General features: G+C 58.0%; 2 protein-coding genes across 6 annotated transcripts; one reads left to right on the plus strand and one right to left on the minus strand.

Moving 5' to 3' along the window:
* On the plus strand, positions 1962–14866 carry ARPC1B (actin related protein 2/3 complex subunit 1B). 5 transcript variants are annotated; one of them, XM_021085573.1, is made up of 10 exons: positions 1962–2076; positions 8711–8787; positions 9461–9565; positions 9982–10204; positions 10981–11088; positions 12083–12289; positions 12378–12453; positions 13332–13537; positions 14158–14248; positions 14540–14866. In XM_021085573.1, the coding sequence occupies exons 2-10, from the start codon at positions 8724–8726 to the stop codon at positions 14576–14578; spliced, it is 1119 nt and encodes a 372-aa protein (XP_020941232.1). In that variant the 5' UTR covers positions 1962–2076; positions 8711–8723; the 3' UTR covers positions 14579–14866.
* Positions 14773–27438, minus strand: PDAP1 (PDGFA associated protein 1). Its single transcript, XM_005661875.3, has 6 exons — positions 27333–27438; positions 22903–22994; positions 21452–21562; positions 18715–18836; positions 17515–17666; positions 14773–16782 (listed from the first exon to the last, which is right to left on the minus strand). The coding sequence occupies exons 1-6, from the start codon at positions 27343–27345 to the stop codon at positions 16724–16726; spliced, it is 549 nt and encodes a 182-aa protein (XP_005661932.1). The 5' UTR covers positions 27346–27438; the 3' UTR covers positions 14773–16723.

The following is a 27446-nucleotide window of genomic DNA, read 5'->3' on the forward strand; positions in this document are numbered from 1 at the left end:
CCCCCAAGGCTTCCCAGTTTGAGGTGTGTTTCCCATGTATTATTGGTCTTCCCACTGGGACTGCAGGCCTGTGAGGTGGGCGGTGGGCGGGCAGTGCTGCTCACTTTGCAGATGCAGAAACCCAGGCAAAGCAAGAGTGGCCTGAAGCCAGTTAAGGGGCTGAGCCAGAATCTGGTTCAAATTTCTCACCCCACTTGTTCATTCATTCATTCAGCAGATACTACTCAGGGCCTCCTGTGTGCCAAGCACAGTTCGAGGCCCGGGGAGAGCCGCGTGATTAGTACAAACACGGCTTCTGCTCCCACTAAGCCTGAGTCTTCTCATCAAACCAGCTCAGTTTCACAGCAAGGAAGACAGTCCTCAGGTGTGTGTATTTGTTAGGCTGATTTTCGTGATGCGTTACAGAAAACTTAACAAACCAGCTTCAAAAGGAGATTCCTTGGCTCATGGATCTGAAACCCCCGGAGGCAGGTTGGGCTCAGGCTGCAGGTCAGAGGTCAACCAGGGCTCTGGTCATTTCCTGGATTCTGTCCATTGCCAGCCCTCCACGTGGTCGGCAGCTTGCCTGTGCCTTTTGCACTTACACGCTTAGGTTCCTGCATCTCGCCCGGAAGGCACTGCTCTCCCCTCCCCCTTCATCTGGAGTCCTGGGCTTTGCTTTGACCCTCTCCAGGTCACAGTCCAGGGTGAGGGGGTACTATCAGAGGTGGGGGCTCCATCCCACCTGGGCTCATTTCCTGGGCGTCTGCCAAACTAGGCTGGGTTAAGTGGAAGCCAGGGACACAAAGTGTCGCCTCGGCATTAAGCGGCTCTTGCCCTCATGGGAAGGGGGTTGCTGGTACAGACCATCAGAAACTTCTGATTAAAGCCATCGCTTGGATTTGCCAGGGCTGGAAGGCAGGGGTGGGGTGGGGGGCTGGGGGGGTGCCGATTGGTCACTGTCCTCAGTGTCCCCTCAGAGACAGGAAGGCTCAGGTGCTCTTAATGGGGGTTAAAGTTCACAGACCACCCCCTGTGCTCACCTCAAAGTGCTCCTCACCCTCGGACTGTTGAATCCTCCCAACCCCCGGGCAGGGGTGGAATTGTGTAACAGGAGCTGGGACAGGTGAGCACAGGATCCTGCTGAGGACAAAGTGACCTGAGAGACACTCACTCCTGTCCTGCAGGATAGAGGGATGTGGGCCAGGTTGGGACAGGATGGGACAGGTGCTCTGGGCAGAAGTAACACCATGTGTCCGCGGGAGGGGGGTGGATGGGGGGGTGGCTGCCCGGGGACCTCCTGAGATCCGTGAAGACCCCAGACCCCTCTGCTGCTGCTGCTTCGTGCCTGGCTGACCCGCCGAGCTGAATCCTAGGAAGGGGGTCTGGCGAGCTGAAAGGGGCTCCTGCACCTGCGCGCCGCTTGGCCACATCTCCAAGGATGAGGCAGAGGGCGAGGATGGAAAGATCCCTCGGGACTGCCTGGCGCAAGACCCCAATTCAGGCGGCTACAAGGCCAGCGGGGTAACTTAAAGGCGGGAAGAGGGCAGGAAGTCGGCCCTGAGAAGGGGCTGGACCAGCTGGGGGCGCAGCCCCCGTTTAGCAGTGAGGACACCGGCGGCGGGCGGGCCGCCTCGGCTGCCGTGACTACCCACACCCCGAACCCGGCGCCCAGGGGGCATCAGCTCGCGAAGGAAGAGATGGTCCCCGCGAGGCCGGGCCGGAGGCCAGCAGCGGCAGCTAAGTTGCTGGGTCACCAGCGCTCCCTCCCTCCCGCCACTGGCGGTGGTGGGGCTCGTGCGCGCCGCCCAGGCTCCGGTCCTCGCCCGGCGGTGCGCCCCTCCGCGAGCCTCCGTTTCCCCGTCCGCGAAGTGTCTGGACGGGCTGGGGAGGCGGACGCCCTCGGGGCGGCGGGGGTCCACGCAGCCCCGGCCCGGGAGGGTGGGCGGGACCTCGGCTGACCGGGTCCCGCCCCGTCCCCGCGGGGCTGAGCTGGGAGGCTCCGCCCCCCGCCCACGAGGAAGTGGCCGCGCTGCGCGGGGCCCAGAGCCGGTTCGGCGCGTCGACTGCCCAGAGTCCGCGGCCGTGGTGCCCGAGGTGAGGGGGCACGGGGGCGGCCCGGAGGGAGGGGGCGGAAGGGGTCGCGGGAAGGGGCACCTGCAGGTGGGGAGGACACTGGGGGGGGCCGTCAGGAGATGTGGGGGCGCCGGGAGCTCGGGAAAAAGTGGGGCGGGGCCCCCTGGAGGTGCGGGGACGCGCGGGGCACGGGGTGCGGGTGGGCGACTTTCTGCGGGCGAGGGAAACGCGCTGCTACTGCCTGGCACTCCGCGCCCGCGGGGCGCCGGGTCCGCAAGTCCGCCTCCCGCTTCCGCCCCCCGCCCGCCCTCCCTCCCCGGATCTCTTGGCCTCTCCCCTCCCCGGTCTCCCGACTTCCCCGCTCCCGCTCGCCCCGCCACCCCTGCCCTGCAGTCGGTGTCCCCCGTTATTTGGGGCCGCGCGGGCCCCACACCCAGTCACTTCCCCTCCATCCTCCAGCCTTCCGGGTTGCTCCAGCCGGGAAATGAGCTGGCGCCCCCGCCCGCCTCGCCCTCCCTCCCGGCCGCCGCCCCCTCCGCCCGCCCTCCCCGCACCCCCAGCCCTCGGGCCTGGTCTGAGGGGTCGGGTCAGGGCCGGGATCGCCGGGGCCGGGACACCCCCTCCCGAGCGACCGAGCGACCGGGCGCCGGACCGGAGCGTTCCGAGCGGCCCCTCCCTCGCCCGCGGCGCGGAACCGTGACCAGGGCGAGGGCTGGGCCGGGACCTCGGGCGGTGACAGCGATACAGTAATAACTGGCATGGAGCAGCGGGAGCAAGCCTAGTGCGGACGCCTCGCCGGAGGCTGTCCAGTTATTCCAGGCTGTCCCCGGGTTCCTCCTGTCTGGCGGGCAGGGCTGGTTAAGAGCACCCCTGGCCGGCGAGCCCACGGGGACCAGAAGCTGGTAAGGGCCCCAGCTTCTCCTTCCATCACTGGCCACTGATCTTAGCAAGATAGCCGCCTCTCTGGGCTTCAATCTTTCTTATCTGGGAAATGGGAAGTTTTGGGAGTTCCCTTGCGGCACTGCAAGTTAAGGACCCCGAGTTGTACTGCAGCGGCCTGGGTCGCTGCTGTGACATGGGTTCGAGCCATGGCTCAGGAACTTCCGTGTGCTGCGGGTGAGGCCAAAAAAAAGGGGGGGGGAGAAAATGGGAGGCTTTCAAGTTGTAAGGCTTAAACGTGATCATGTGTGTAAGACACTTGGCAACATGCCAGGTACACACGGGGGCGGGGGGGGGGGAATGTGTGTGTGTGCACTTGCTATTACTGCCCTTGGTGCTGTTGCAAGTCTGGCTGCATTTATCAAGGGTCCAGGTGAACCTGATCTCTGAGCTTTGGGGTCAGAATCCCCAGCTGTACCATTTAGGAGCTGGGTGACTTTGAGCAAAACCTCGTTTTTGCCTGAATCTGTTTCCTCCAGTACAAAATGAAGGTTAAAACCAACACGAGAGCAACTTCTTAGGCTAGTTTTGGTGGGTAAAGAGAGAACGCGTGTCAAAAGTCCTGGAGGTGGAGTTCCCGTCTTGGCATCGTAGAAGCGAATCCGACTAGGATCCATGAGGATGCAGGTTCGATCCCTGGCCTTGCCCAGTGGTTTAGGGATCTGGCACTGCTGTGAACTGTGGTGTAGGTCGCAGACTAGGCTGGGATCCCACATTGTGGTGCCTATGTCTGTGGCCGCAGCTGTAGCTCCAATTTAACCCCTAGCTTGGGAACCTCCGTATGCTGTGGGTGCAGCCCTAAAACCAAAAAAAAAAAGTCCTGGATAAATTCTGACCATTTAAAAATGCCAAGTAAGTTAAACTACATATGTGTTTGCATAGGTCTTATCCCAGCATGTTAATATCATTATCTCTCTTTCCATATTTGTAGTCATCTGGATTTTTCTGTCCTGTCACCATTATAAAGAGGGTTGTTATGAACATGTTTGTTTAAAAAAGCAAAACAAAAAAAAAGGCCAGTGGCTCTTTTTTTAGCATCAAAATGAATTGATGCCACCAAAGAGTGTTAACGATTTTTAACTTCCTGTTTGTGTTGTTGGTTCTGTCTGTTCCCACCCAGTTGGTTGGATTGAGTGTTATCACATTGCTCGTCAGGAAGGTGAAACAAATTAGCAACAAATGAGAATTTCTCAGCAGTCTTGCCAGCACTGAGTTTTGTGTGTTTTTCAACTGTGTTTTGTTTGGACTGTACTAGCTGGTTCTTTATGGTGCCTTATGATTATTTTCTTTTGTTTCTTGACTTTGCCTGGTCGTCAGACCTTAAGAGCAGAGTTAGGGAGAAGGGGTTGGCTGGTCTTTTGGGGGGCAAGAGGCTGTCCCCCACACATCAGGAAGTTAAGTAACAGCTTAGCCCTTGTGCAAAATGGCTTGCTGGCAGCTCCCTCAAGCAAGCATCTGAGCTGGGTGGGGACTTCCCTGAGTGCTTGTAGAGCAGAGATCCTGGCTCCAGGCAGCTCCTGCCTGGTTTCGTCTCAAATGCAGCCAAACCTCTGGATTCAGAGAAGGGGGGGCTGCCAAAAGGCTAGGCTTTCTGAAAGCCAGAAAGAACCTCCAGCCAGTGCCTTGTCCAGCCCCAGCCTTTTCTGGATAGAGATGTGGGGGAAGCATTGGCAGAAGGCACCCAGCCAACATGGAGGGAGTCAGAATTGGAACCCAGCGTGTAACGAAGGGACCTGAGGCCTGAGACCCGTGGTGGGGCAGCTGTGGGTTTCGCCTGGCTTGCTTTGCATTGGAAGCGAGTTGTATTCTCCCCACATCCTCAGAGAGAACCCTTTCGATGGGAGATTTCCAAGCTTTTCTGATCACTGACCCTATCAGGAAAAAAAAACTTGAGCCCATACTCCCCAGTAAATATTTACAAATCACTTTCGGTGTACCACTGAAATAATAGGGCATGGTTGATAAGGAATATACCCCAAGATAGATGTGAAAGAAAGGATATAATTCATTCATGCAGCCACATTCAAGAAATATTTATTGAGCACCTACTATGTGCTGGGCACTCTCGTTGGGACTGGGGATGCGTCAGTGAACAAAACAAATGTCCCTGGCCAGTGGATCTTATTTCCATGTCTTATATCCACGTCCTTGGCATCCTCTGCAGGGAAACCCGTGCCCCTCCAGGCCGTCGTGCTGCTCTTCTCAGCACCCTCGCACCCCAGCCCTGGGTCATTCCCCATCTATCCGTTCTGAGCACCCACTGTGTGCCAGAAGTGGGAGAAGTGCTTCAGGGAGCATAGAGGGAGCCTGGCTCCAGGCTGGTGGGGGCAGCTAGGAGCCAGCCTGGGGAGTCTGTTGGGTTTGGCCTATGCCCTCCCCCGCCACCAGCCTCACTCTGTTTCCAGGGTGATGTGGCTCCCAGTCCCAGGCCACCGCCAGAGCCCCTCCTCTCTCTGTCTTCAACAAAGGGGTGCGCAGGGCTAGCTCCCAGGGTCACAGTGATGAGTGGGTGGTTGTCCCGGAGGCTCTGGCCTCAGCCTGCCTTGTCTGCACACTTGGGCAGAGAGCAGCCCCCAGGGCACCTGCCTCAGCGGGGTGGCTGGCTGGTGGCACCACCCCCCCTTGGCAGGTAGGGATTTTCCTGGGAATGATGAAGTCTCAGTTCCTGTGGCGGGGTGGCCTGGTACGAAGGCTGCCTTCCTGGGTCTGACCACGCAGACTGGTCCCATGATCCCTGAGACCCGGAGGCTGCAGTGGCTGGGGAAGCCACGCCCCTCCCTGGGTTCCCACTTCCTCATTTGTAGCTTGTGGGGGTTGGGAGTCATCGCGGAGGCCCTGCTGGTTTCAGCTGCTTTGCAAAAGTTATGAAAAAGGGGAAACCCAGCTTCCTCTCTCCCACTCCCTTCACCTGTACCCCCTCCCTCCTTTATGGTGTGGGTCGGTGGGCTAGGGAGTATTTCTGTCTGAATTCATGCTACAGTGTGATTGGCTGATAGGTCTGGTCTGAACGCCACCCCCCTCCCCAGCCTGTCCCCCTGCACTGTGGCATTTCACCAGCCCCTTCCTCTCCCACTTGAGAACCTTTGGGTCCCAGAAAATGATGCCCAGGGGCCCCAAGCCCTCAGCTGCCTTGTTTGCTAGCGTGGGGGCTGCTGCCCTCCGCAGACCCGGCCTCTCCATCCTTATAGCCTGGAGCTCGGAAACATCACTAGAGGGGCTGTCACAGCCTAGCCCTCACATCCCTCCCCAAGTCCCCACAAGGGGCAGAGCTGCCCGGCCCCACGACGAGGCTATGACAGTTGGAGCTGGGCAGTTGGGTTCTGTTCCGGGACCCCTGGGCTGGAGCCACACAGGGTTTCTGCCTTCCGGGCTGGCGTTGGGAAGTGGGCTTCGGTCTTAGCACCCCCTCCCACATTGGTGACCTTGGGAGACGGGGGTGGGCAGATGAAGACAGCTTGGTGGGCAGGCGTGGCATTCCCCCTCGTGAGTCTTGTCATCTGCGGTGTGGACATGGCTGACCCCCTGCCCGGCCAGGCTGGTCCCCAGATGCAGCCGAAGCCTCGGGGAGACACTGTCGGTCCTGCTGACCCGGCCAGCGGCTCCAGCGCCACTTCCGGGGCCTTTGCTTTACACAAAGAGGCCTTATAAGGAGAGAGGCCAGGGTGGGGTGTGCGTGCGTGTGTGTGTGTGTGTGTGTGTGTGTGTGTGTGTGTGTGTTGCACCCGCACATGTGCACTGCTCTAGATGTGAGGCCCCCCCCCCCGGCCCTGCGCGTACTCATGTGCGTGTGCCCTGTGCTGCTTTAGGAACTTTCCAGGACTTTCCACTATGAATTAAAGCCCGAGAGTTCTCAGCAGCACGTTGGGTGAAACTGCATCTTCACCCTCATGCCTGGGCCCTCACTCGATGCTCTTCCTACCAGAGGGCCTGGGTAGTGACCCTGCTGGCAGAGGAGAGGGACCCCATGGTTCTAGCAGGGTGCCCCCAGCAGCCCTGGGGGGGGCAGGGCATCTAATGGCAGAGGCAGCCAGGGTCCTGGGGACACCCACCTGGGCACCGGGTGGCTTCCCCTCGCTGAACCTCAGCCTCCGCATCCGCTCGCCGGGGCTCAGGTCGACAACAAGGCGCATTCAGGAAGTGGTGTGTGGATTTTTTTTTTTTTTTTTTTTAAACCCTGAAAAAATTAACATACTCTGCTGGATATGAATGGCAATAAACAATTGCATTCATCAAATATTTATGGCATACCTACTATGCACTAGGCATTTAGGCACTGGGGACAGAAATGTGAACAAGTTAGAGAAAAATGTGTCTCCATCAAGCTTGTTAGAGTCCAGCAGTGGGGGAAGCAACGGGCCGAATAAATGAGGACAGGGTAACGTATGTTCGAGAATTCATTATCTGTGCAGAAAACTAAATTGGGTGTGTGGGGGTGGGGCAGGCGGTGGCCTTGGGCAAGACTTGAATGGCAGCAGCCATTCGCCTGCGGGCAGCGCGGGGAAGAGCTTTGAAGGCTGAGGGAACAGCCAGTGAGAAGGCCTGAGGCTCTGGTCTGGCTGGGAGGCCCACCCCTAAACAGGTGAAGCAAGATGGGTGCCGTCGCGTCCGTTATGGACTAAGAGCTGCCGTGTCATGAACACCTACTGTGTGCCAGGCATGGTGTGTCATCTTACTTCAGCCTCACACCTCTGGGGGCTAAGGTTCCCATTCCCGTCTTGTAGATGTGGAAATCGAGATTCAGAGAGGGTGTGTGATGTGCCCAGGGTCACACAGCAGGCAAGCAGTGCTGCTGGGCTCCCCTTGACTCACTCCCCAGCCCCCACCCCGGGTCCCTGCAACTCTGGGGGGCTGAGGAAGTGATGCTGACTTTGGCTCTTTATGGATGAGCAGGACTTGGCCAAATAGAACAGGCAGGCACCTGCAGCCCAGAGGGACTAGCCCGCTGGAGTGAAATGCAGGGAGAGCTGGCCTCGGAGGCACATCGGGCGTGGCCTTCCTTGCAGAGGGAACAGCGTGTGCAAAGGCCAGGAGGCCTGGTGCGCTCCAGACACAGAGACTGGCCTCAGGGTGTGGGTTCAGCACGAAGATCCAATAGCAGGGGGCCCCCAGCAGCCCTGGGGGGGGGGCAGGGCATCTGATGGCAGAGGCAGCCAGGGTCCTGGGGACACTCACCTGGGCGCCATGTGGCTTCCCCTCAGCAGGACAGGCTGAGTCAGGGAGGAGTCACACCCTCTCGGGAGGCGGGGGGGCCTGAAAGGACAGTTGCTGGGAGAGGTGGCCCATCTTGGCATGGGGGCATAGGTGGGCAGAGCTGGCTGGGGGTGAGGGTGAAGGGAGGCTAACCAGGACCCGCCCGGGGGTGGGGGGAGGCGGGGGTGGGGTGCTGAGCTGGGGGCGGGGCACCACTCTCCGTTTCTGGGATTGTTGAATTTCATCCTGGGGGGGGCAGAGGGGGGTCCACCCATGAGGAATCTGAGGCACAGATGAGTGATGATGTGGGGGAGCGTCCCAGCACGCCCCACTCACGGTCGTGGCTTCACCCACTGCCCCGTGCCCTCCAGTCCTCATCCATCCTTTGTCTTTGTCCCCTGGCGCCTCAGAGACAGCCTGTGAGAGCTACGGAGGGACACTGAGGCCCCAGGAGGGAAGGAGGGTGCAAGGCAGGGGCCGGGGCAGGGCCTGGCTGACTTGGCTTTCTTCCCTGCCTTGGGCACAGGAGCCGAGCAGCCATGGCCTATCACAGCTTCCTGGTGGAGCCCATCAGCTGCCACGCCTGGAACAAGGACCGCACCCGTGAGTGCCCCGCCCTCCCCGAGATGATGGGAGAGGCTTCACCTCCGACCCTGAGCTTTTGGGAGGGGAGACCCAAGCAGGGCAGCAAGACTAGTGGCCATGGAAGGTGGAGGCAAGAGCCCAGCCTCACCTGTGCTGGGCGCCCCTCCAGGGGCCAGGCCCTCTGCTCTCAGGCTGGGGAGGGAAATGTGACCTGCAGTGAGGTCAGCTCTAAAGAGACCTGCAGGGTGAGGGCCAAGTGGTGGAGCAGAGGTGCTGGTTTAGAAAAAATGACCAGGGAGGGCCTTTCAGGGGAAGGTGACATTTGCACAGAGGCTTACAGGAGGTGAAGGGGCCAGCCTGCTGAGGCCACAGCAGGTGAGAGGCCCCGAAGCGGCAGAGCCAGCAGGGCTGTGGCTGGAGCTGGGAAGCAGGTGCAAGCTCCCGGAAGTGGCAAGACTGCCTGGGGCATCGGGGGTGGCGGGTGTGGGTAAGGGGTTGTCAGCCCCTGCGGAGGTGTCACAAGGGGGGGCCCAGCAGGACCTGAGGGGCTTCGGGGGGCTCCTCCCAGGCAGAGAGTTGCAAAGGACAAGGTAACTGATCTGGTGGCCTGTCCAGGGTATTCCTCATGGGGGGTGAGAGCCAGGCATGCACGCTTCCTCTCACTCCCTGCACCCGCCCGTCTCTCCCGCAGAGATTGCCATCTGCCCCAACAACCACGAGGTGCACATCTACGAGAAGAGTGGGAACAAGTGGGTCCAGGTGCACGAGCTCAAGGAGCACAATGGGCAGGTGACAGGTAGGTTGCGCTGGCTAGGGTCGCTCTCTTGAAAGGAGGCAGGAGGGATGGGGCAGGGCTGGACCGGACAGGGCCTGCCCACTGTATTAGGTTGGATAGTTTGGGTCAAAAGTAGCACAAACCCTGATTCAAACTGGCTGAAGTTATAAAGGGATTGCATTGGTTTATGTTACTGAAAAACTCAGATGTTATTCAGGCTTCAGGAAACGCTTGATCCAGCAGCTCAGCATTACTAAGGACCCATTTCTGCCTCTTGGCTTGGTCTTCCTGCATGTTTTGTGATAGTTGGGAGAGCTGTAGCACCCCCAGAGCAATGTCCATCCTTATTATGGCCTCTAAGCCCCTCCTGGGTGGACACTGTTAGAACCACATCTGCTTGGATGGCTTCAGTCTAGTGCCTCCTCTCCACCCTATAGGCATTGACTGGGCCCCTGAGAGTAACCGCATCGTGACTTGCGGCACAGACCGCAACGCCTACGTGTGGACGCTGAAGGGCCGCACGTGGAAGCCTACCCTTGTCATCCTGCGCATCAACCGTGCTGCTCGCTGTGTGCGCTGGGCCCCCCAGGAGAACAAGTTTGCTGTGGGCAGTGGCTCCCGTGTCATCTCCATCTGCTATTTTGAGCAGGAAAATGACTGGTGGGTGCCCGGGCAGGGCCAGAGTGGTCTGAGGGGGGTACCTGGGGCTGCAGATCAAGAGGTGGTGCGACAGGAGGGTCCCAAAAAGCACTGGCCGGGGTATCCAGACCCCTGTTCATATGTCCCTGGGGAAGGGTGTCCCCTCCAGACCTCGTAGGTGAGGCGAGGGGCTCCCCGCACAGCCACTGGCCCTCCCACTGCCCCGTCTCAGTCATAAGGGCACAGGCCACACCAGGGCTGCCTCTGCAGGGTGGCACTAACTCTGCACACATTTTGGCATTGACGCCCCGCCCCCAGCAGCCCCCTGGACCGGCGTCTGTTGCCGTCCCCACTTTACAGGTGAGCAAAGGCTCTGGGGCAAATCACTTGCCCAAGACGCCCAGCCTGTCCCGCTCCAGGGCCCACTCACAGGCTCCCAGTCACGCCATGATCTTCTCCCCTGGGTCCCTGAGAGCAGAGGCCAGGCAGGAGGTCAGGCTGGAGCCCTGGAGACCCAAGTTCAAATCCCACCCTGGCCAGTTAGCAGCCACGTGACTTCTCCTTACTGAGCCTGCCCCAGAGTTGTTGCAGGGCTTAAAGGAGACCAGGGCTGAAGTTCCCACCCTGGGTGAGAGCCCGCCCATCACCCGCCTGAGCTGCCAGAGCCTGGCCCTGCCCTCCTGGGACTCCTATGCAGCCTGCAGGGCCCCGTGGGAGCCCGAGCCTCTGGGGCAGCGAGGTGGGCAGGTGCCCCGTCTGAGCCTCTCCCCTGCTCCCTGTTCGGCTGCCCTGTCCAGGTGGGTGTGCAAGCACATCAAGAAGCCCATTCGCTCCACCGTCCTCAGCCTGGACTGGCACCCCAACAACGTGCTCCTGGCCGCCGGCTCCTGCGACTTCAAGTGCCGGTGAGGCCCTCCCACCAACTTGGGGATGGGGATCGGAGGGTGCAGGGGAGCCCCATCCTGAGAGTCCCGCGCCCCACCTTCCAGACCAGCTCTCCTGCTGGCAGGGTGTCCCGGGGCCTCAGTGGAGCTTCTGTGAGGTGTTGCTCTGTGAAGGTCGTCCCTGGGTCCTCTCTCCAGCCTCTGGGGAGTCTTCGCGGGACCTGCCCCCTTGCCACCTCTGAATGGCAGCAAGATTTCTTTCCAAGGCCCTCGTCTTGGGTCCATTAGAACCTCCCTCCCCTTCCTTCCAGCTGAAGGAGAATGAGTGGGGCGTACTTTTTCACACTGAGGGGTGAATGACTGATAGACTGGGACAAACCCTGCCTCGCTCTTCTGACTCCTGGAACGTAGCACCTCCAATCGCCCTTGGCTGCTTGTCACTTCTGGGCTCAGCACCTCTGGGTCTCCCGAGGCCTCTGGCTCTCAGTTCCAGGCAGACAGCCTGGGGGTTCTGAATCTCCCCCTGGAAAAGGAGGCCACAGCAGGCACCCAAGGCCCAGGCGTGGGGAGGGTGGCATCCTGATGCGGCCCGTGGGTGGCTGGGTAGGGCGCTGGTATGCTGGCACCCTGATCTGTCAGGTGAGCCGGGCGGCCCTGGGATGGAGATGAGGGTTACGCTGGGAGAGGGCTGGGCAGGAGTGGACGCGGATTGGTCCAAGGTGCAGGGCAGGAGGGAGGAGGCAAGCTGGGGATTGGCTGTGGAGCATGGGGCCAGCATGAGGGGCACCAGCACATGTCCTGGGCTGCGTCAGCCGTGGCTGGTCAGTCCACAGGTGTGGGCTCGAGGGCCCTGGGAGTCCCTGGACCCAGACGTGTCCCGGTGATCGTGAAGGTGCAGGTCATGAAAAGCTGGCTCGGGCACCCACACACTTGGCCGGGCCGGTTTGGGAGAGGGAGTCCCTGGTGGGGCCCCTCCCAGACGCCCAGTCACCCTCTAATTTGCCTGTCCTGGCAGGATCTTCTCAGCCTACATCAAGGAGGTGGAGGAGCGGCCAGCACCCACCCCCTGGGGCTCCAAGATGCCCTTCGGGGAGCTGATGTTTGAGTCCAGCAGTAGCTGCGGCTGGGTGCATGGCGTCTGCTTTTCAGCCAGTGGTAGCCGCGTGGCCTGGGTCAGTCATGACAGCACCGTGTGCCTGGCTGATGCCGACAAGAAGATGGCGTGAGTACAGGTCACCTGAGCAGGTGGGGCGGCAACCAAGGTGCTGGACACGAGGGGCCGGGGGGACTCACATTTCTCTCTCACTCAGCGTGGCGACTCTGGCCTCTGAAACGCTACCACTGCTGGCTCTGACCTTCATCACGGAAAACAGTCTGGTGGCAGCGGTAAGGGGGGACGGGGCAGTCACCGGTGACCGCAGGTCTCCCAGAGAGCCTGGAGATGCCCAGGCAGCTCTCTGCTTGTCCCCGCTTCTGCTTTCCGTCCTTCTTGTCTCCCTCCCATCCATCCATCCATCCATCTTTATTGGTCAGAATAGGTTAAGAAAATCTCCGGTTGCAGTGGCTCCACACGGTAAATGTGTATTTCTCGCTCAGTTTGAATGTCCAGCGTGGGTGCTGGGTGGGGCCTCTGCTCACCGTAGATGGAGGCTTTGTCTCCGGGGTGAGGCGGGGGAAGTGGAGACCTGGGCCCTGGGTCCTAACCTGTCTGTGTACATCCTCTTGGCCCATGCAAGTGACAAGGCCACACCTCACTCAGGAATGGGTACCTGTAGCGGGAGGACAGTTCTACTGGATATTCTACTTGGCCCCCCATCTAGCAAGCCTCTTTTCAGGCCTCAGCAAACCTACCCTCCCAGAGGGAGATCAGGCCTGCTTTGCCTAGAGACACGTCCAGCTGTGGGGTCTCTCCCAGAGCAAATGTAACCGTCCCAGCAGGACGTCCCAGGGGAGTCCCAGACAAGCGCTCTCAGCTAGAAGCTGGCCTTACTGGTGGAGGGGCTGCTCCTAGATGCTCAGCCCCAACATCTGGTCCCTCTTACTCTACCTAGGGTGGGTGGCTTTGTTTCTGAGTTGTCGTCCGCTTCCTGGTGCTGCATCCAGGTTCTGAATCTGGCCTCTGGGACCCCCAGATTCATGGCTGGATTGCCCCCTACCCCCCGTCCCCCCACTGTGCCTCCCCTTGGGCCCATCTCCCTTGGTGGAAAACGGGGCGCCGCGCCTGCCCTCGGCCGGCGCTCCATGGGCACCCCGCCCCGCCACAGGGCCACGACTGCTTCCCGGTGCTGTTTACCTACGACGGCGCCGCGGGGACGCTGAGCTTCGGGGGGCGGCTGGACGTGCCCAAGCAAAGCTCGCAGCGCGGCCTGACGGCCCGCGAGCGCTTCCAGAACCTGGACAAGAAGGCGAGCTCGGAGGGCAGCGCGGCGGCGGGCGCGGGCCTGGACTCGCTGCATAAGAACAGCGTCAGGTGAGCGCGCCGGGCGGCTCCGCTCCCACCCGCCGCCTCGGAAGCGGCTCAGACTCTCGAGGCTGCGCAAAAAGAGCCTCAGCGGAGCGCGGAGCAGGCAGCCTCGCTGTGGGGCCTCGGAGGGCGGGGGTCTCCAGGCGGTAACCAGCGGGCCCCAGGGGAAGCGGGTCTCGTTCTAGAACCTGGAGGGGCGGAGCGGGGCGGGACTGAGGGCCCGGCGGCACCTCCTTGAGGAACTGGAGTGAAACGGGGCCGGAGCGCCCCCCCCACCCCCCGCCAGGTCCTTCCAAGCCAGCCACAGGGGTCCACCCCACGGCAGGTTACAGGGAGAAGTGTGGCTTCGTTTCCACTTGGTAGCACGCCTCTGTCACTCTAAGCCCCAGCCACGCGTGTCCTGAGCTCTTGGCACGCTCCTTGCTCACTACTGCGCATCCCTGAAGCGGGCGCAGGAGCCGGGTCCTGGGATCCTTCACAGCCCGCCTCCTGGGCTGTCCCTGCTGGGCACACGTCCCTCATTGGAGCAGGCTCCCCAGAAGTCCGGGAGCTCCTGGAGGGCAGGGTGGGTGGGAGTCTCGCATGGGCACAGGCGGGGATCTGTAAAGCTCTCCTCCCCTCTGCAGCCAGATCTCTGTGCTCAGTGGAGGGAAGGCCAAGTGCTCGCAGTTCTGCACGACGGGCATGGACGGTGGCATGAGCATCTGGGACGTGAAGGTGAGGCCACCCCGGGCCCTCTCCCCTCCCCCACCCGTTCTCCCTGGCAGCAGGCCGGGATGCCCCAGTCCCTCATTCCTGCAGAAGGGCACGTGATGGGAGGGGGGCCTGGGGGTGGGGGTGGAGCGGTAGCCCCTTGCCACCTGGGCCTTGGCACCTTTCTTTAGGGTTAGGATCCAAACCCAGGTCTGCCTGAATCCGAAGACCAGGTGCCCTGTCCCTGCTCAGGTCCCTCGGTAGGGTGTCTGCAGCACAGCTGAGAACCAGCCTGTCTGTTCTGTCTCCTTCCAGAGCCTGGAGTCAGCCTTGAAGGACCTCAAGATCAAATGACCCGTGAGGCGTCTGCGCCCTCATCCCAGCTGCTGGGGGAAGAGGGTCGGGAAGGCTAAGGATCGCTGTGCTGAATGTTTCTAGGGTACCAGTCCGGGTCCCCACAGATGCTGCTCCCTGGGGGTGGGGGTGGGAGAGGCTTTTCTTACCTATTGAAGGAACAGTTGCCTTTTTCTTAAGGAAATGCTTTCATTTATTGTAAAAAAAAAAAAAAAAGTCCCCCAAGCACTCTGCTGGTCACGAACTGCTTCAAACAAGGTGGTAATAAAAATGCAGCTGTAGAGACAACGTTCCTGTGTCTAGAAGGAGGGTTAGTTTGGGCAGAACTTTGGTAGCTTACTTTTGCTTGCCAGCAAAGCTGCTCGTTACACCCAAGATGGTTAAACCTCCCCAGTGTGGTTCCTCCCTGCGTGGAGTCCAGCCTGGGAGCTGCCAGGACCGGTTGTCTTTTCCCGCCACTCATTCTGCTGCTGGACTCCTAGACAGGCGGTTGCACATTCTAGGCCGGTTCTGGGCTTTAATGGAAACTTCTCCCTCGATGTTTGCAGCTGATTTCTAATAATGGCTCTTTTTTCTTCTTTTTCGGCCACCCACGGCATATGGAGTTCCCAGGACAGGGATCGGATCTGAACAGCCGTTGCGACCTAAGCCGCAGCCGTGGCAGTGCTGGACCCTTAACCACTGGGGATCGGTCCTGTGTCTCAGTGCTCCCAAGACACCACGGATTCCGTTGCACCACAGTGGGAACTCCCAATTGCTCATTTCTCAGGATGATTTTTTCCCCCATCCCTGTTATACTCAGAAGGTGTTTTTGTTTAGCCACATGCTTTTCAGTTACCTATTGAGGTAATGACGTTTTTCTCTTAGTCTCACTAGGGAATGAATTTTATCACTCTCTTTAATTGTCACATCTGCAGGACAAACGGTACCTAAAGCTGCCTCCTCCCCCACTGTGCTAGGGCCTTCTCTCAGGATACTTTCCTTGGAGGAAACCCACTGATTTTAAATCAGGAGATAAAAACCCTCAGTGCCCAGGAGACAGTTCAGGCCACACGGTTCCCCTTATTTTTACCAAGTCCCTGCTTGGCACCCAGTCACCTCTCAGGACTGCGTGGAAATGACACCTCTGTTTAGGAGGTGGTGGCCCTCTCGGAAGGGTGCATAAGCAGGACAAGCGCTGTGGCCGAGTCTGCAGGCACCCACATGATGGTGCCCAACTTCCATCCTGCCATGAACGAGGGGACACCTAGTAGTCATGCACCCAAACCAAGGCTGTCACCACCAGGGGGCAGCTGGAGGACAAGACACTTCGTGTGGCGTACAGGTCCCTGGCCCCTGAGGTGTCTCCCAGCTCAGAAGCCAGGGGTCCAGGCCCGGGACTGAACCCTGTGGGGTGGGCCTGCCTGCGAGTGACACCATGTCCTGCAGGGTGAAGCCAGGGAAGGGGGCCCAGAGACGGATCCCAGAAGCAGGATTACGATAATGTCAAGTTTAATTTGCCAAATATACAAGTTGGGTTTGTGGAGCATGTTTTGCCTGGGTGCTACACAGTAAACAGGTTTCCTGAAATGATCCGCGGGCAGGGTTAAGAGGGGGCCCGGGGCCTGGCCAGGGTGGGGGAAGGGGGTGAGGGCAGAGGGGGAGGCCTCAGCCAGAAGGGACTGGTGGGGGAGGAGCCATGACCCTCGGGGACCCAGGGGCACAGGCTCCCAGACGACAGCCCCTCTGAGTCAGCACCCAGGAACAGACAGGGGGCTGGCTCTTGCACACTTGTCAGCAACGACTGTGCCCCACTGCCCCGCCTCACTATCTACCGGACAGATGGAAGCTCTTACCCCACAACCCAGGCACCCCCACCCCCACAAGGGTTCGGAAATCTAAAAACAGCCAAAACATTCGAATGGGTACATATGAAATGCTGTCCTGCATCTTTCTGTCTCAAAGATAGCAGCTGCCCCCCCCAGCCCCCCCACCCACCATCCCCCCAAACGATTTCTGTGCCAAGATGAAGAGGAGGTCCCAGGCAGTGGGGGGGCTCCTCGCCATGAGGGGCTGCTGCAGTGGCGCCGGGGCACAGGGTGGGCGAGACACGGCAGAGGTCCTGGCAGCGCAGCCCGGTTCCCTGGTATCTCCTCCCACAGGCGGCTACTTATTCAGGGAGAGCGACTGCATTCGTTTTCCTGACAAGGTTGCATCATCTTTTGCTGAGGAGCAGGAAGGGAAGGAACTTAGACCAAACGAGACAGCTCCCCACACACAGCCCTGCACGCCCAGAACCCTACAAGTGTGGCCCCAGAGGCCCCGGGAAACATCCCGTGCGCCGGGCTCGGCGGGAGATGAGGAGGAGACCCGGGAGAAAGGCCCGGCGGACGCCCTCCCACGGGAGCCACCGGCCCCAGGGCCCGGCCAGTCTCCAGTCAGGGAGGCTGCCCCTTCCACACAGGCTCTACTGGGCAGACTGGGAAACTCCTCTTGTTCTACCCCCAGGCAGACCCGTGTAATTCCAAGCCCCCCCGGGGTTCTGCACTCCGGCATCAGCAGCGACACACAAACGCTGACACACGAAGGCCTTTGCTGCTTGGGGTGTGTGAGACAAGAGCTACAGTGGGGGCTGAGAAAACTCGGTGACAATGCTCGGGGATAAACTGATTCCCACCTCGAGGCCAGCGGCAAGACAGCAAGATGGCAACACACACTGAAATCCAGCCCGCCCCCCCCACCAGGCCCCTCAGACATACGGCAGTGACCCCAGGCAGCGGTCCTGCTACACCAGGCACCAGAGAACCTTCTAGCCTCGGAGGCAGGTGCATCCTGAGGCCTCCCTCAGCCCCGGCATCCCACCTCCATCTGACAGGCAGGCTTGTGCACAGACACACACACACACACACACACTCTCTCTGGAACCGGAGTCGGGCCACCACACCGGCCAGGCTTACCTTTCCTCTCTTCTTCCTTCTTCCTGGCAGCCTCCTCCCGCTGTTTCCGGATGATCGCCAGCCGCGCGAGGTCGGCCTTGGCTTGCTCTGTCTTCCCCGCTAAATGCATTTTCATGTAACGCTCTTTTGCTTTCTGCTTCTCGATTTCTTCTCTGATTGGATAAAACAGTGTCACAGGGGACATCGGCCCCACCATTATCAGCTGAGCTGGACTCAGAACCAGAATAAAGACCAAGCACTCAGGCCTAGGGCCCAAGTGGGGGGGGGGCCTCTTCCCTGATGGGCACTCACCGAGCCAGCAAACAGACTGTCGCCCTGCACCCCAGAGGGGTTTCACTGGTGAGAGGGAAGCCGCTGGAGGGGGAGAGTCTTTAGCAGCCTCCAGTCACACCCCAAGCTTGCGGGCCTTCCCCACGGGGCTTTCAGAGACCCGAGCTGTCATGGGGTCAGCACAGCATGGACTGTAATCCAGCAGCCCAGGCAGGAGAGAAACCAGCGCAGCTCTCCCCCGTGACCCTCACCTCCTGCAAGGGCCCTGACGTCACCTGCTGGCCACGAAAACGCAGGGAATGACTTGTTCAAGACCCCAGTGTGCAGGGCACTTTAGTAGCTGGTTGCCATCCTCTCTCAGCCTATGAGGGAGCTCTCTGCAGGTCCATTTCCACGTGGGGCGGCTGGTGGGCCTCTCTGCACTGCGCTGGACAGCAGAGGCCCCAAATCTCCTCCCTGTCCCCACGGCTGTGACCTTAGGGCTGGATGCAGGTCAGAGCAGGACGAGGGAAGTGTCCCCGGAACGGGACATCCTGGAGGAAGGGACTGGAGCCTAAATGCCCATATCCCTGAGGATTATTTAAGTGCAGTGCTCAGGTCTTCATCTGCTGTTCTATTGTCTTTCCTGCTTCTTCAGCCAAGCCCCCAGCATGCAGACGTTCCCAGGCCAGGGATCGAACCCGAGCCACTGCAGTGACAAGGTTGGATCCCTAACGTGCTGCACCCCAAGGGAACACCTGCTGTTCTACCCTGCTGTGTTCCCACTGGTGAAAAAAATTATTTTGTTTATTTTTTGGAGAAGCTTCTATAGGGCCTTTGGGCTGCAGCTGCCTCCCAGCCACTGGGGACCTCAGAGTCCAGGAAGCGAGGGCAGAGGAGCTGGTGCCTCAGCCCCCAGCCCATGTCATGAGGCCCAGCAGCAGAGGTTACCTTTCTCTCCGGGAAAGTTCCTTGGGCCCGTCCAGGTCCAGCTGTGTGACCTTTTTGGTTGTCTGTGCCACCCGGTTGGGGTTCTCAATGTCGATGAGCCCTTCCACGCCCTTGCGCTTTTGCTAAGACAGGACAAGAAGCTGGCCGTTGGAGAAGTCTGGTCCCAGAGCCCGAGGGCCACTCCACCCGCACAAGGACAAACTGCTGCTCCCCCCGCCCCCCAGTTTGTGTGCAGCTCAGCCTGCGCCTCATGGCAGAACAGCACTAGGAGCGTCTTCACAGCCTGGGAGGCATGAGGAGAGCCAGTGCTTGTGTCCACATCCCAACCTATGCCCCGCCTGGCCACCAGGGAGCGCTATCCCACTTTCAGAAGTGGTGGGGAGGGGGCGGGGGGATCACAAGGGTAAAATAGGTTGCCTAAGGGACTGGGAAGCAGACAGATAAGATGCGACCAAGCCTGGAGTTCCCGTCGTGGCGCAGTGGTTAATGAATCCAACTAGGAACCATGAGGTTGCGGGTTCGATCCCTGGCCTTGCTCAGTGGGTTAAAGACCCAGCGTTGCCGTGAGCTGTGATGTAGGTTGCAGACGTGGCTCGGATCCTGCGTTGCTGTGGCTGTGGCTGTGGTGTAGGCCGATTAGACCCCTAGCCTGGGAACTGCCACATGCAGTAGGAAGCGGCCGTAGAAAAGACAAAAAAAAAAAAAAAAAAAAAGATGTGACCAAGCCCGACTCGGCGCAGTGACTCCCTCACTTCCAGCTCAGCCCTTGACAGCAGTTTTCCAGGGAATTTCACACCTGACTGCAACAAGCAATGCTGGGTCCCCAGAGCAGGATGGGCCAAGGATGCTCTCAGGACTCATTCCAGATCCTGGCCATCCAGGTGAACGGAGGGAAATGTGACTTGGGAATGAGCCACATAGTCTACAGGTTTGGGGAGCTGGCACAAGAACCTGGAGCTTGCACCTGCCACCTGCCCTGGGGAGGTTCAGAAAGAAATGAGAGCACGTTTTCGAGGTCAGAGGTTTGACTGCCAATCCAGCTTTTCTATTTACTCATTCATTCATTTTTGTCTTTTTAGGGCCACACCCCTGGCATACGGAAGTTGCCAGGCGAGGGGTCAAATCCAAGCTGTGGCTGCTGGCCTACACCACAGCTCAAGGCAATGCCAGATCCCCAACCCACTGAGCGAGGCCAGGGATCGAACCTGCATCCTCATGGAACTAGTCGGATTCGTTTCTGCTCCACCACAACGGGAGCTCCTAGCCTCTCTAAGAGGCCAGGGAGACCGCTTCCAAGCGACAGGTAATCTGACCACTGGACAGAGCTCCAGACACTACATGTACACGCCTCCACTTGAATACCTGACGTCGGAAATGTAACTTGTCTGAAACAGAACCCAAGACTCACCCCTTATGCACCCCATGCCTCCCCACAATCCTAAACACAGCCTGTTTCCTTCACTCAGCCCTCTCTCCCAGCCCTCAGCAAACCCCAGTGAGTGTATCTAAAATATGGCTTGCACCTGACCCCCTTCTCCACTGCCAGGACCACTACCCTAATGCAACTCGTCTGGATTCCTGCTGACACCTCCCTGCCACCTCCCTCAATACCCTCTTTGCACAGGAGCCAAAACCATCTTCTATGAGCAGTTCTGGTCATCTCTCTCCTACTTCAAGGTTTCTAACAGCTGCCTAGTACCTACCCCAGCAAAACCAAAAGCCCTTCAACAAGCGTACAAGGGCAGCCCTTGCCAACCTCTCCTCATTTTTTTTTTTTTTTTGGTCTTTTGTCATTTTAGGGCCACACCCCGTGGCATATGGAGGTTCCCAGGCTAGGGGTCTAAGCAGAGCTACAGCTGCTGGCCTACACCACAGCTACAGCAACACCAGATCTGAGCTGCATCTGTGACCTACGCCACAGCTCACAGCAACACTGGATCCTTAACCCACTGAGCAAGGCCAGGGGTTGAACCTGCAACCTCATGGTTCCTAGTCAGATTTGTTTCTGTTGTGCCACGACGGGAACTCCCCCTCCTCATTCCTAACCACTCCACTTCTTACCCACCAAGTCACAGCCCACTAGCCTCTCCGTTCCTTGAATGTGCCCAGGTCGTTGCCACCCCAGGGCCTTTGCACTTACTAACCTGACTGCCTCCACTGCTCTGCACAATCTTCGCCAGGCTGGCTCCACCTTGTTTTTCAGATTCCAGTTGAAGAGTCATCTCCTCACCACACACTACTCCAAGTGTCCTCGGCCACAGTCCATTCTACTCATAACACTTCTCACTACCTGAAACCTTACTGTCATTTATGTCCCTATTGTCTGTATCTCCCTATTACAACGTAAAACCAGAGCAAGGACTCTGGAGTTCCCGTCGTGGCTCAGCAGCAACCAATGTGACTAGGATCCATGAGGATGAAGGTTCGATCCCTGGCCTCCGTGGGTTAAGGATCTGGCGTTGCCATGAGCTATGGGTGTAGGTTGCAGACATGGCTTGGATCCAGCATTGCTGTGGTTGTGGTGCAGACTGGCAGCTGCAGCTGCGATTTGACCCCTAGCCTGGGAATTTCCATTTGCCGCAGGTGTGGCCCGAAAAAGAGAAAGAAAGAGAGGAAGGAAGGAAATTAAACAAAAAGCAGGTGCTCTGTCTGCATGTGTCACCGGGACTGGTCATCAGCTGATGAGCGCTGGTTAACTAGGTGCATCGAGGTCCCAGGCCCTCATCAGACCCAGTACCTGGTAATCATCTTCTTCATCCTCACTCTCATCTGAATCTAAGGATTTCTTCTCCTTTTTGGGGTCACCTGCAGCCCCATCTCCACCTTCTTCTCCTTGCTCCTCTTCTTCCTGTTTCAGAAACGGGCAACCTGAGGAATCAAAAGTACGAAACAGACCCCAAGACTACGATCCCCAACACCCACCCTGTGGACTTCGAGACAAGAAACCCCCAGACAGCTGGGCCCAAACATAACAAGAGCCCACGTCTATGACGCGGGCTGCCGGTGGGTGACCTGGGCCAGAGGCGGCCCATCCACCAGCTCCACAGTCCAGCAGCCCTTCTCAGTCCAGCACCCCCCTACAGCCCGAACAGGCCTGGCTCCTCTCGGCCCAGGCACCTCGGACAGCCTGGGTGAGCAGCTGTCTCCCGGGGTCCAAAGGACTTGGCTATGGGACTGGAAGCCCTCGTCCTGCCCAGCTTCCCTCCTGCTCTCCCCGCTGCCATGTGCAGCTGCCAGACTGCACTTGTTTTCCTGGGCAAGTCCTCCTCTGCTTTCCACGCCCACCGTCACTGGCGGGCCAGTCCCTCCAGCCTGCTGCCCACACAGAGGCCCTGCTGTGTGGCTTCCCACATACCACCCTGGCAGGCCGCTTCCTCCCACCAGAACAGCCCTTACAGAAGCTGCTCATACTCCCCCCCGTAGCGGCTGCCCACACCCTCTCTCCAAGGTCCTGTGCAGCCGCCAGCTCCCCGACCAGGCCCTCCTCCCCCTCCCCTCGTTACATGTGGCCTTTTCCTTCTCCCCAGCGCTTCGCAGCCCCGCCACGTGTCCAACCTGACCGAGCTCTCTGTGCCCTCAACCAGTGAGGATCTAACTGCGGGAGGGACTCGGACACCAACGACGGGAACACGCTGTTTCCTGACAGCGGGCTGGCAAAGCACCGCGGGAGCAGAGCAGCGGGACCGCCTGAGCTGAGGCGGAGGAGGAAGGGTGAGTGGCAGCCGTGAGAGTCACAGGGGAGGGACGCAGAGCAAGGTCTGCAGGGACGACTCGCTCTGCCGCACTGGGATGCGGGAACAGGGCATCCTGCCACACTGGGGTTGGCAGCAGTCCTGCGTGACTGGAGCACACAAGCAGGGGTGCTGAGGGCCCGAGGTGCGGATGGGCAGAGGCTGGCGAAGGGAGAGCCCCACAAAGCAGGAAGAGGACCAAGAACGGAGACCCGTCAAGGCAACCGCTGCTGAGGGAACCACGTTCTACCGGATCCAGGCAGGGTGGCTCCCCTTGACTGCCACTGGTTGTTCTAGGACTCCCACATGCTGCTTCCTGCTGCCCGGCCACCCCCCAACCAAGGCCTAGATGTTGGCTTCTTCCTAAGGATGGGTGGTCCTTGCCCGGCCTCCCTGGGTGCCAAAGGCAGGGCGACACCCTGGGCCACTGGCGTGGCCTGGACAGGCACGTACTCACCCGGGCCTTCTGCTTTTCAGCCTGGAGCTGTGCGTCGATCTCCTCGGGGCTCGTGTACTGCCTCGCCCGGCCTTTGTGGCCTCCCTTTCTCCCTGCACAAGGATTGGCAGCTTAGGAAAGTGGGAGGGAGACAGATTCTGTGATTGCCCTGAGCCCCAGGCTGTGTCCTGTTTGAGGTGCTCTTATCAGAGGCTGCAGAGACCTCACCTGCCCCTCACCAAGCACCACCCAAAACCTATACTTTCCCCACCATCATGTGTTCAAAAGGACGAAAGAGGCAACACTTGACCACCTGATGCAGCACCAAACTGTGAGACCCAAGAGGAGGTTTGGGGGGAGGGCACATGGCATGGAGTGACCAGCTAAGCCCCTGGTCCCTTAGAATTGAATGCAGTGACCCAGATGCACTCCTGAGAATGTGTGACACCTATGCTTTTTTTTTTTTTTTTTTTTTTGGTCTTTTTAGGGCTGCACCTGCGGTATATGGAAATTCCCAGGCTAGGGGGTCGAAAAGGAGCTGCAGCTGCCGGCCTACGCCACAGCCACAACAATGCCAGACCCTTAATCCACTGAGCGAGGTCAGGGCTCAAACCCCCTGGATACTAGCTGGGTTCCTTACCGCTGAACTCCACTGCAGTGCTTTTTACTTGCAACGTTCTTTCACAGCCATGGGCTCATTTGATCCCTAGATTAAACCTGTGGTGCCTCATCACAGCTGGTCCGATTTTACAGACAAGAAAACGTGAGACTAAAGCAAAGGAGGAATGAGCACAAATGCTGAGTTCAAATCTCAGCTCTACCACTCACTAGCTTTGTGACTCTGGGCAGGTATTTAAGCTCTCAGAGTCAGTTTCTTCACCTGTGTCCCTACCACACAGGGTTGTCATGAAGCTGGATTTAACACGTGTACAGATGCTGGGACAGCGCCTGGCACTGGACAAGCTCTACAAAAATGTTTGCTATGATTGTTACTCTTCCAAAATAGTGGGGAAAAACCACAAAGCCACTGATCCACATCAGCAATTTACTACAGGTGTCAGGGAACAGAATTAAGTTACTTCACGTTCTCCTAAGTGGTATGCTAGAGAAAACTTAGAACCTACAAGAGAAAACTTTCTTGGGCTTAGAAATACAACTGGCAAAGTTAAAGTTGAAAAGAGACTACCATCTAAAAGTTAAAAATGTGACTAGCAATTAAAGTTTATCACAGAGAGGAGTTCCCCTCATGGCTCAGTGGTTAACGAATCTGACTAGGAACCATGAGGTTGCGGGTTCGATCCCTGGCCTTGCTCAGTGGGTTAAGGATCTGATGTTGCTGTGGCTCTGGCGTAGGCCGGCAGCTGTAGCTCCAATTTGACCCCTAGCCTGGGAACCTCCATACGCCGCGGGAGCGGCCCTAGAAATGGCCAAAAAAAAAAAAAAAAAAAGTTTATCACAGAGAATCAGTTTTATGTCTGACTCTCTTGAGTCAAGATATTAGACTGACCCCTGCTAAAGCCATCAGCCAGTTTTATAGGAGGGTGACACCCCCTCAGCTGGTTCTGGAGGATGCTAGCTAGGGTGGCTGTGCCTAGCAGCCATTTCCACCTCTTCTGGGAGCTGCAGCCCACCTGACTTCTGCTGGGTCTCTCACTGAGAGCAGAGAAGCTGTAATTAGACAGCCAGAGCTGTGCCAGCCTCCACAGACAGTAGCAGAGATACTGGCCTCCCCTGATTTCCTGGACAGCAGCTGCAGAGTTATAATTGGGCTGCTACAGACCACACCACCCATTTTTAATGACTACCCTGGGTTCCCAGGGGTGTCTCAGGCTATGCTCATCAAAGTCCTATTGTGATGGGAGAGGGATAAGCTGGGAGGATGGAATTACACATACACAGTACTAGATATAAAATAGATAACAAGGACCTAGTGTACAGCACAGGGAAGTCGACTTGTTCTATAATAACCTATATAGGGAAAAATGGGTCTAGTATAACTGCACTTTGCTGAAATTAATACAAGACTATAAATCGGCTATACCCCAGTAAAATTTTTTGTTTGTCTTTTTAGAGCTGTACCCACGACACATGGAGGTTCCCAGTCAAGGGGTCAAATCAGAGCTGTAGCCGCTGGCCTACACCACAGCCACAGCAACGCAGGATGAGCCGCACCTGGGACCTACACCATAGCTCATAGCAACACCAGATCCTTAACCCACTGAGTGAGGACAGGGATCGAACGTGCGTCTTCAGGGATGCTAGTCAGATTCATTTCCGCTGAGCCATGACAGGAATTCCTCCAGTAAAATTAAAAAAAAAAAAAAAAAGTCCCATTGTGAGCAGTTCCTGCTGTGCTGCAACGGGATTGGCGGTTATCTTGGGAGTGCTGGGATGCAGATTCAATCCCCGGTCCAGCACAGTGGGTTGGGGATCTGGCATTGCCGAAACTGGGGCTTAGTTCATCTGATCCCTGGCCTGGGAACTCCATATGCCCCAGGGCAGTGAAAAAATAAAATAAAATAAAAAATAAAAGTCCTATTGTGAGAAATCAAGCTTGCCATCAAAAAACCCATCTTGTCTTGCCCTCTTAATATTCTAAGTAATATAAACAACTAGAAATTTACTACAGGCTCTCATCCCACCTGCTTAGCTATGGAATGCTCTTAGCTTGGTCTACGGCACCTGTTAATCAGAAGCTCTCCGTGCCTTTAAGAATGCTTCACAGTTACTTATCAGCAACAAGAACTGGTTCTTTGCCCTGGGAGAATTTTATACTTTTTTTTTTTTTTTTGAACATCTTCGAGCTTTCTTTTGGTTTTCAAGCAAATTACCACAAGCAAGAAATGTAAACTTCGCCCATAAAGCTTTCACAAGCCCAAAGGCCAAGTTATTTAAACAAGAATCCGTATTTAGGATTTACTTTTTTTTTTTGTCTTTTCTAGGGCCGCTTCCCTCGGCATATGGAGGTTCCCAGGCTAGGGGTCTAATCAGAGCTGTACCTGCCGGCCTACACCACAGCCACAGCAAGGTGGGATCCGAGCCGAGTCTGCAACCTACACCACAGCTCATGGCAACGCCGGATCCTTAACCCACTGAGCAAAGCCAAGGGTCGAACCCGCAACCTCATGGTTCCCAGTCAGATTCGTTAACCACTGAGCCAGGTTGGGAACTCCCATATTTAGGGTTTCCTAACTGTGACCGCCCCACCTTAACGCAAATTATCTATCTAGTAAGACTCTTAAAACCAGAACTCTGGAGCTGGAAGAGCTCATGGAGTACCCTCCTTTTGCAGGAGACTGAGGAACACAAGAGACATGGCTTTTTCCTACCATGGAATAAACCAGTAGAGAGCTAGGTTTAAAGGGATTCAGCACTGTAAACCCCAATTATCTCTGGGAGTAGAGAATCAGGAAATCATTTAGGTTTGAAAAGACTCCAAGCAGATCTTCCTGTGGGCTGATGCATCTTAATCAACATGACACACAAGCGACCAATATTAACTGAACATCTGTTCCATGCAGAAGGTGGCCAGGCACCATGCGTGCTCTATAGTTTTATGACCCCGGCCCCAATTCTCCAAGCTAAGAATTATTAGACAGGTGTTCCAGATGGGGAAAACAGGCTGGAAAAAGTTAAATAACTTGTTCAAGGCCACAAGATTAGATAGTAACACAGCTGGGCTTCAAGTCAAGAGCTGTTGACTCTTACGGGGAAGAGGATGGAGGACCGTCTACAATGGACTGGGAAGCCAGGGATGCTTTACCTTCTTGGCCGAAGAACTGGCAAAGTCTTACAAATAACAATAGTTAATGCTAACGGGGCACTTAAAGACTGTCCTGCACCGTACTGCACCCTCCACGTGGGTTACCTAACCTAGTTTAAGTCTCCCATCAGTATTATGAGGTAGGTACACTCCTAACCACTACCTCCAAGGGACAATACTAAGACACGGTTAGGTTAACCAACTGGCTCTAAGGCACACATCGAGCCGCTGCCGAACAGAGCAGTCAAAACTAGGTCTCGCAGGCTTAAGAACATCAAGTTAGGTCGCAGTAGGCAGGCCTGGCTAGCCCGGAGCCCACGTTTTATGCGCGAGGCAGGCGGGCCCGGCACCGGCGCGGGACGCGGTGACTCAGTCTCCGGCGAGCCTGAAAGCGGGAGGACCTCCAGACCCCCCAGGCCAGAAGAGCGCTCTAGATCGGCCTTCCGCGTCGGCGAGGACCCAGAGCCTCCAAGTTCCCTCGGACCCCCGAGGGAGTGGCTCGAGGCCCCCACAGTCCTCAGTTTCCCCAGTGGGACAATTGGGCGTCGAGGCCCAGGCCTGGCCCTCAGTCGGCGCGGACGTCCTCTCTCTGCGCCGCTGGCCGAGAGGCCCGCGGGCTGAGTGGACAGCGGGAGCCTGACTCGGGCAGCTCCACTAGGCCCTCCGGCCACGCGCGCCCGCCCCTCACCTCCTTTAGGCATCTCGGCTCCGGCGGCTGCGGCGGCGGCGCCTCGAACTGACACCGGAACCGGAAATGCCTCGGGCTCGACTTCTTCCGCCCGGCCAGTTCCCCCCCCCACCC

The sequence above is a fragment of the Sus scrofa genome, chromosome 3, assembly GCF_000003025.6.
Source record: "Sus scrofa isolate TJ Tabasco breed Duroc chromosome 3, Sscrofa11.1, whole genome shotgun sequence".
NCBI classification, from domain to species: domain Eukaryota; kingdom Metazoa; phylum Chordata; class Mammalia; order Artiodactyla; family Suidae; genus Sus; species Sus scrofa.

Excerpts from the sequence above, each read along its gene's own strand:
- ARPC1B (XM_021085573.1), top strand. The coding sequence starts at position 8,724 with ATGGCCTATCACAGCTTCCTGGTGGAGCCCATCAGCTGCCACGCCTGG. Across the intron at positions 12,290-12,377 it reads GATGCCGACAAGAAGATGGC|CGTGGCGACTCTGGCCTCTG; the intron begins GTGAGTACAGGT and ends TCTCTCACTCAG. Across the intron at positions 14,249-14,539 it reads TGAGCATCTGGGACGTGAAG|AGCCTGGAGTCAGCCTTGAA; the intron begins GTGAGGCCACCC and ends GTCTCCTTCCAG.
- PDAP1 (XM_005661875.3), bottom strand. Across the intron at positions 17,667-18,714 it reads GAACTTTCCCGGAGAGAAAG|AGAAGAAATCGAGAAGCAGA; the intron begins GTAACCTCTGCT and ends TTATCCAATCAG. Across the intron at positions 16,783-17,514 it reads GAAGGAAGAAGAGAGGAAAG|CAAAAGATGATGCAACCTTG; the intron begins GTAAGCCTGGCC and ends CCTGCTCCTCAG.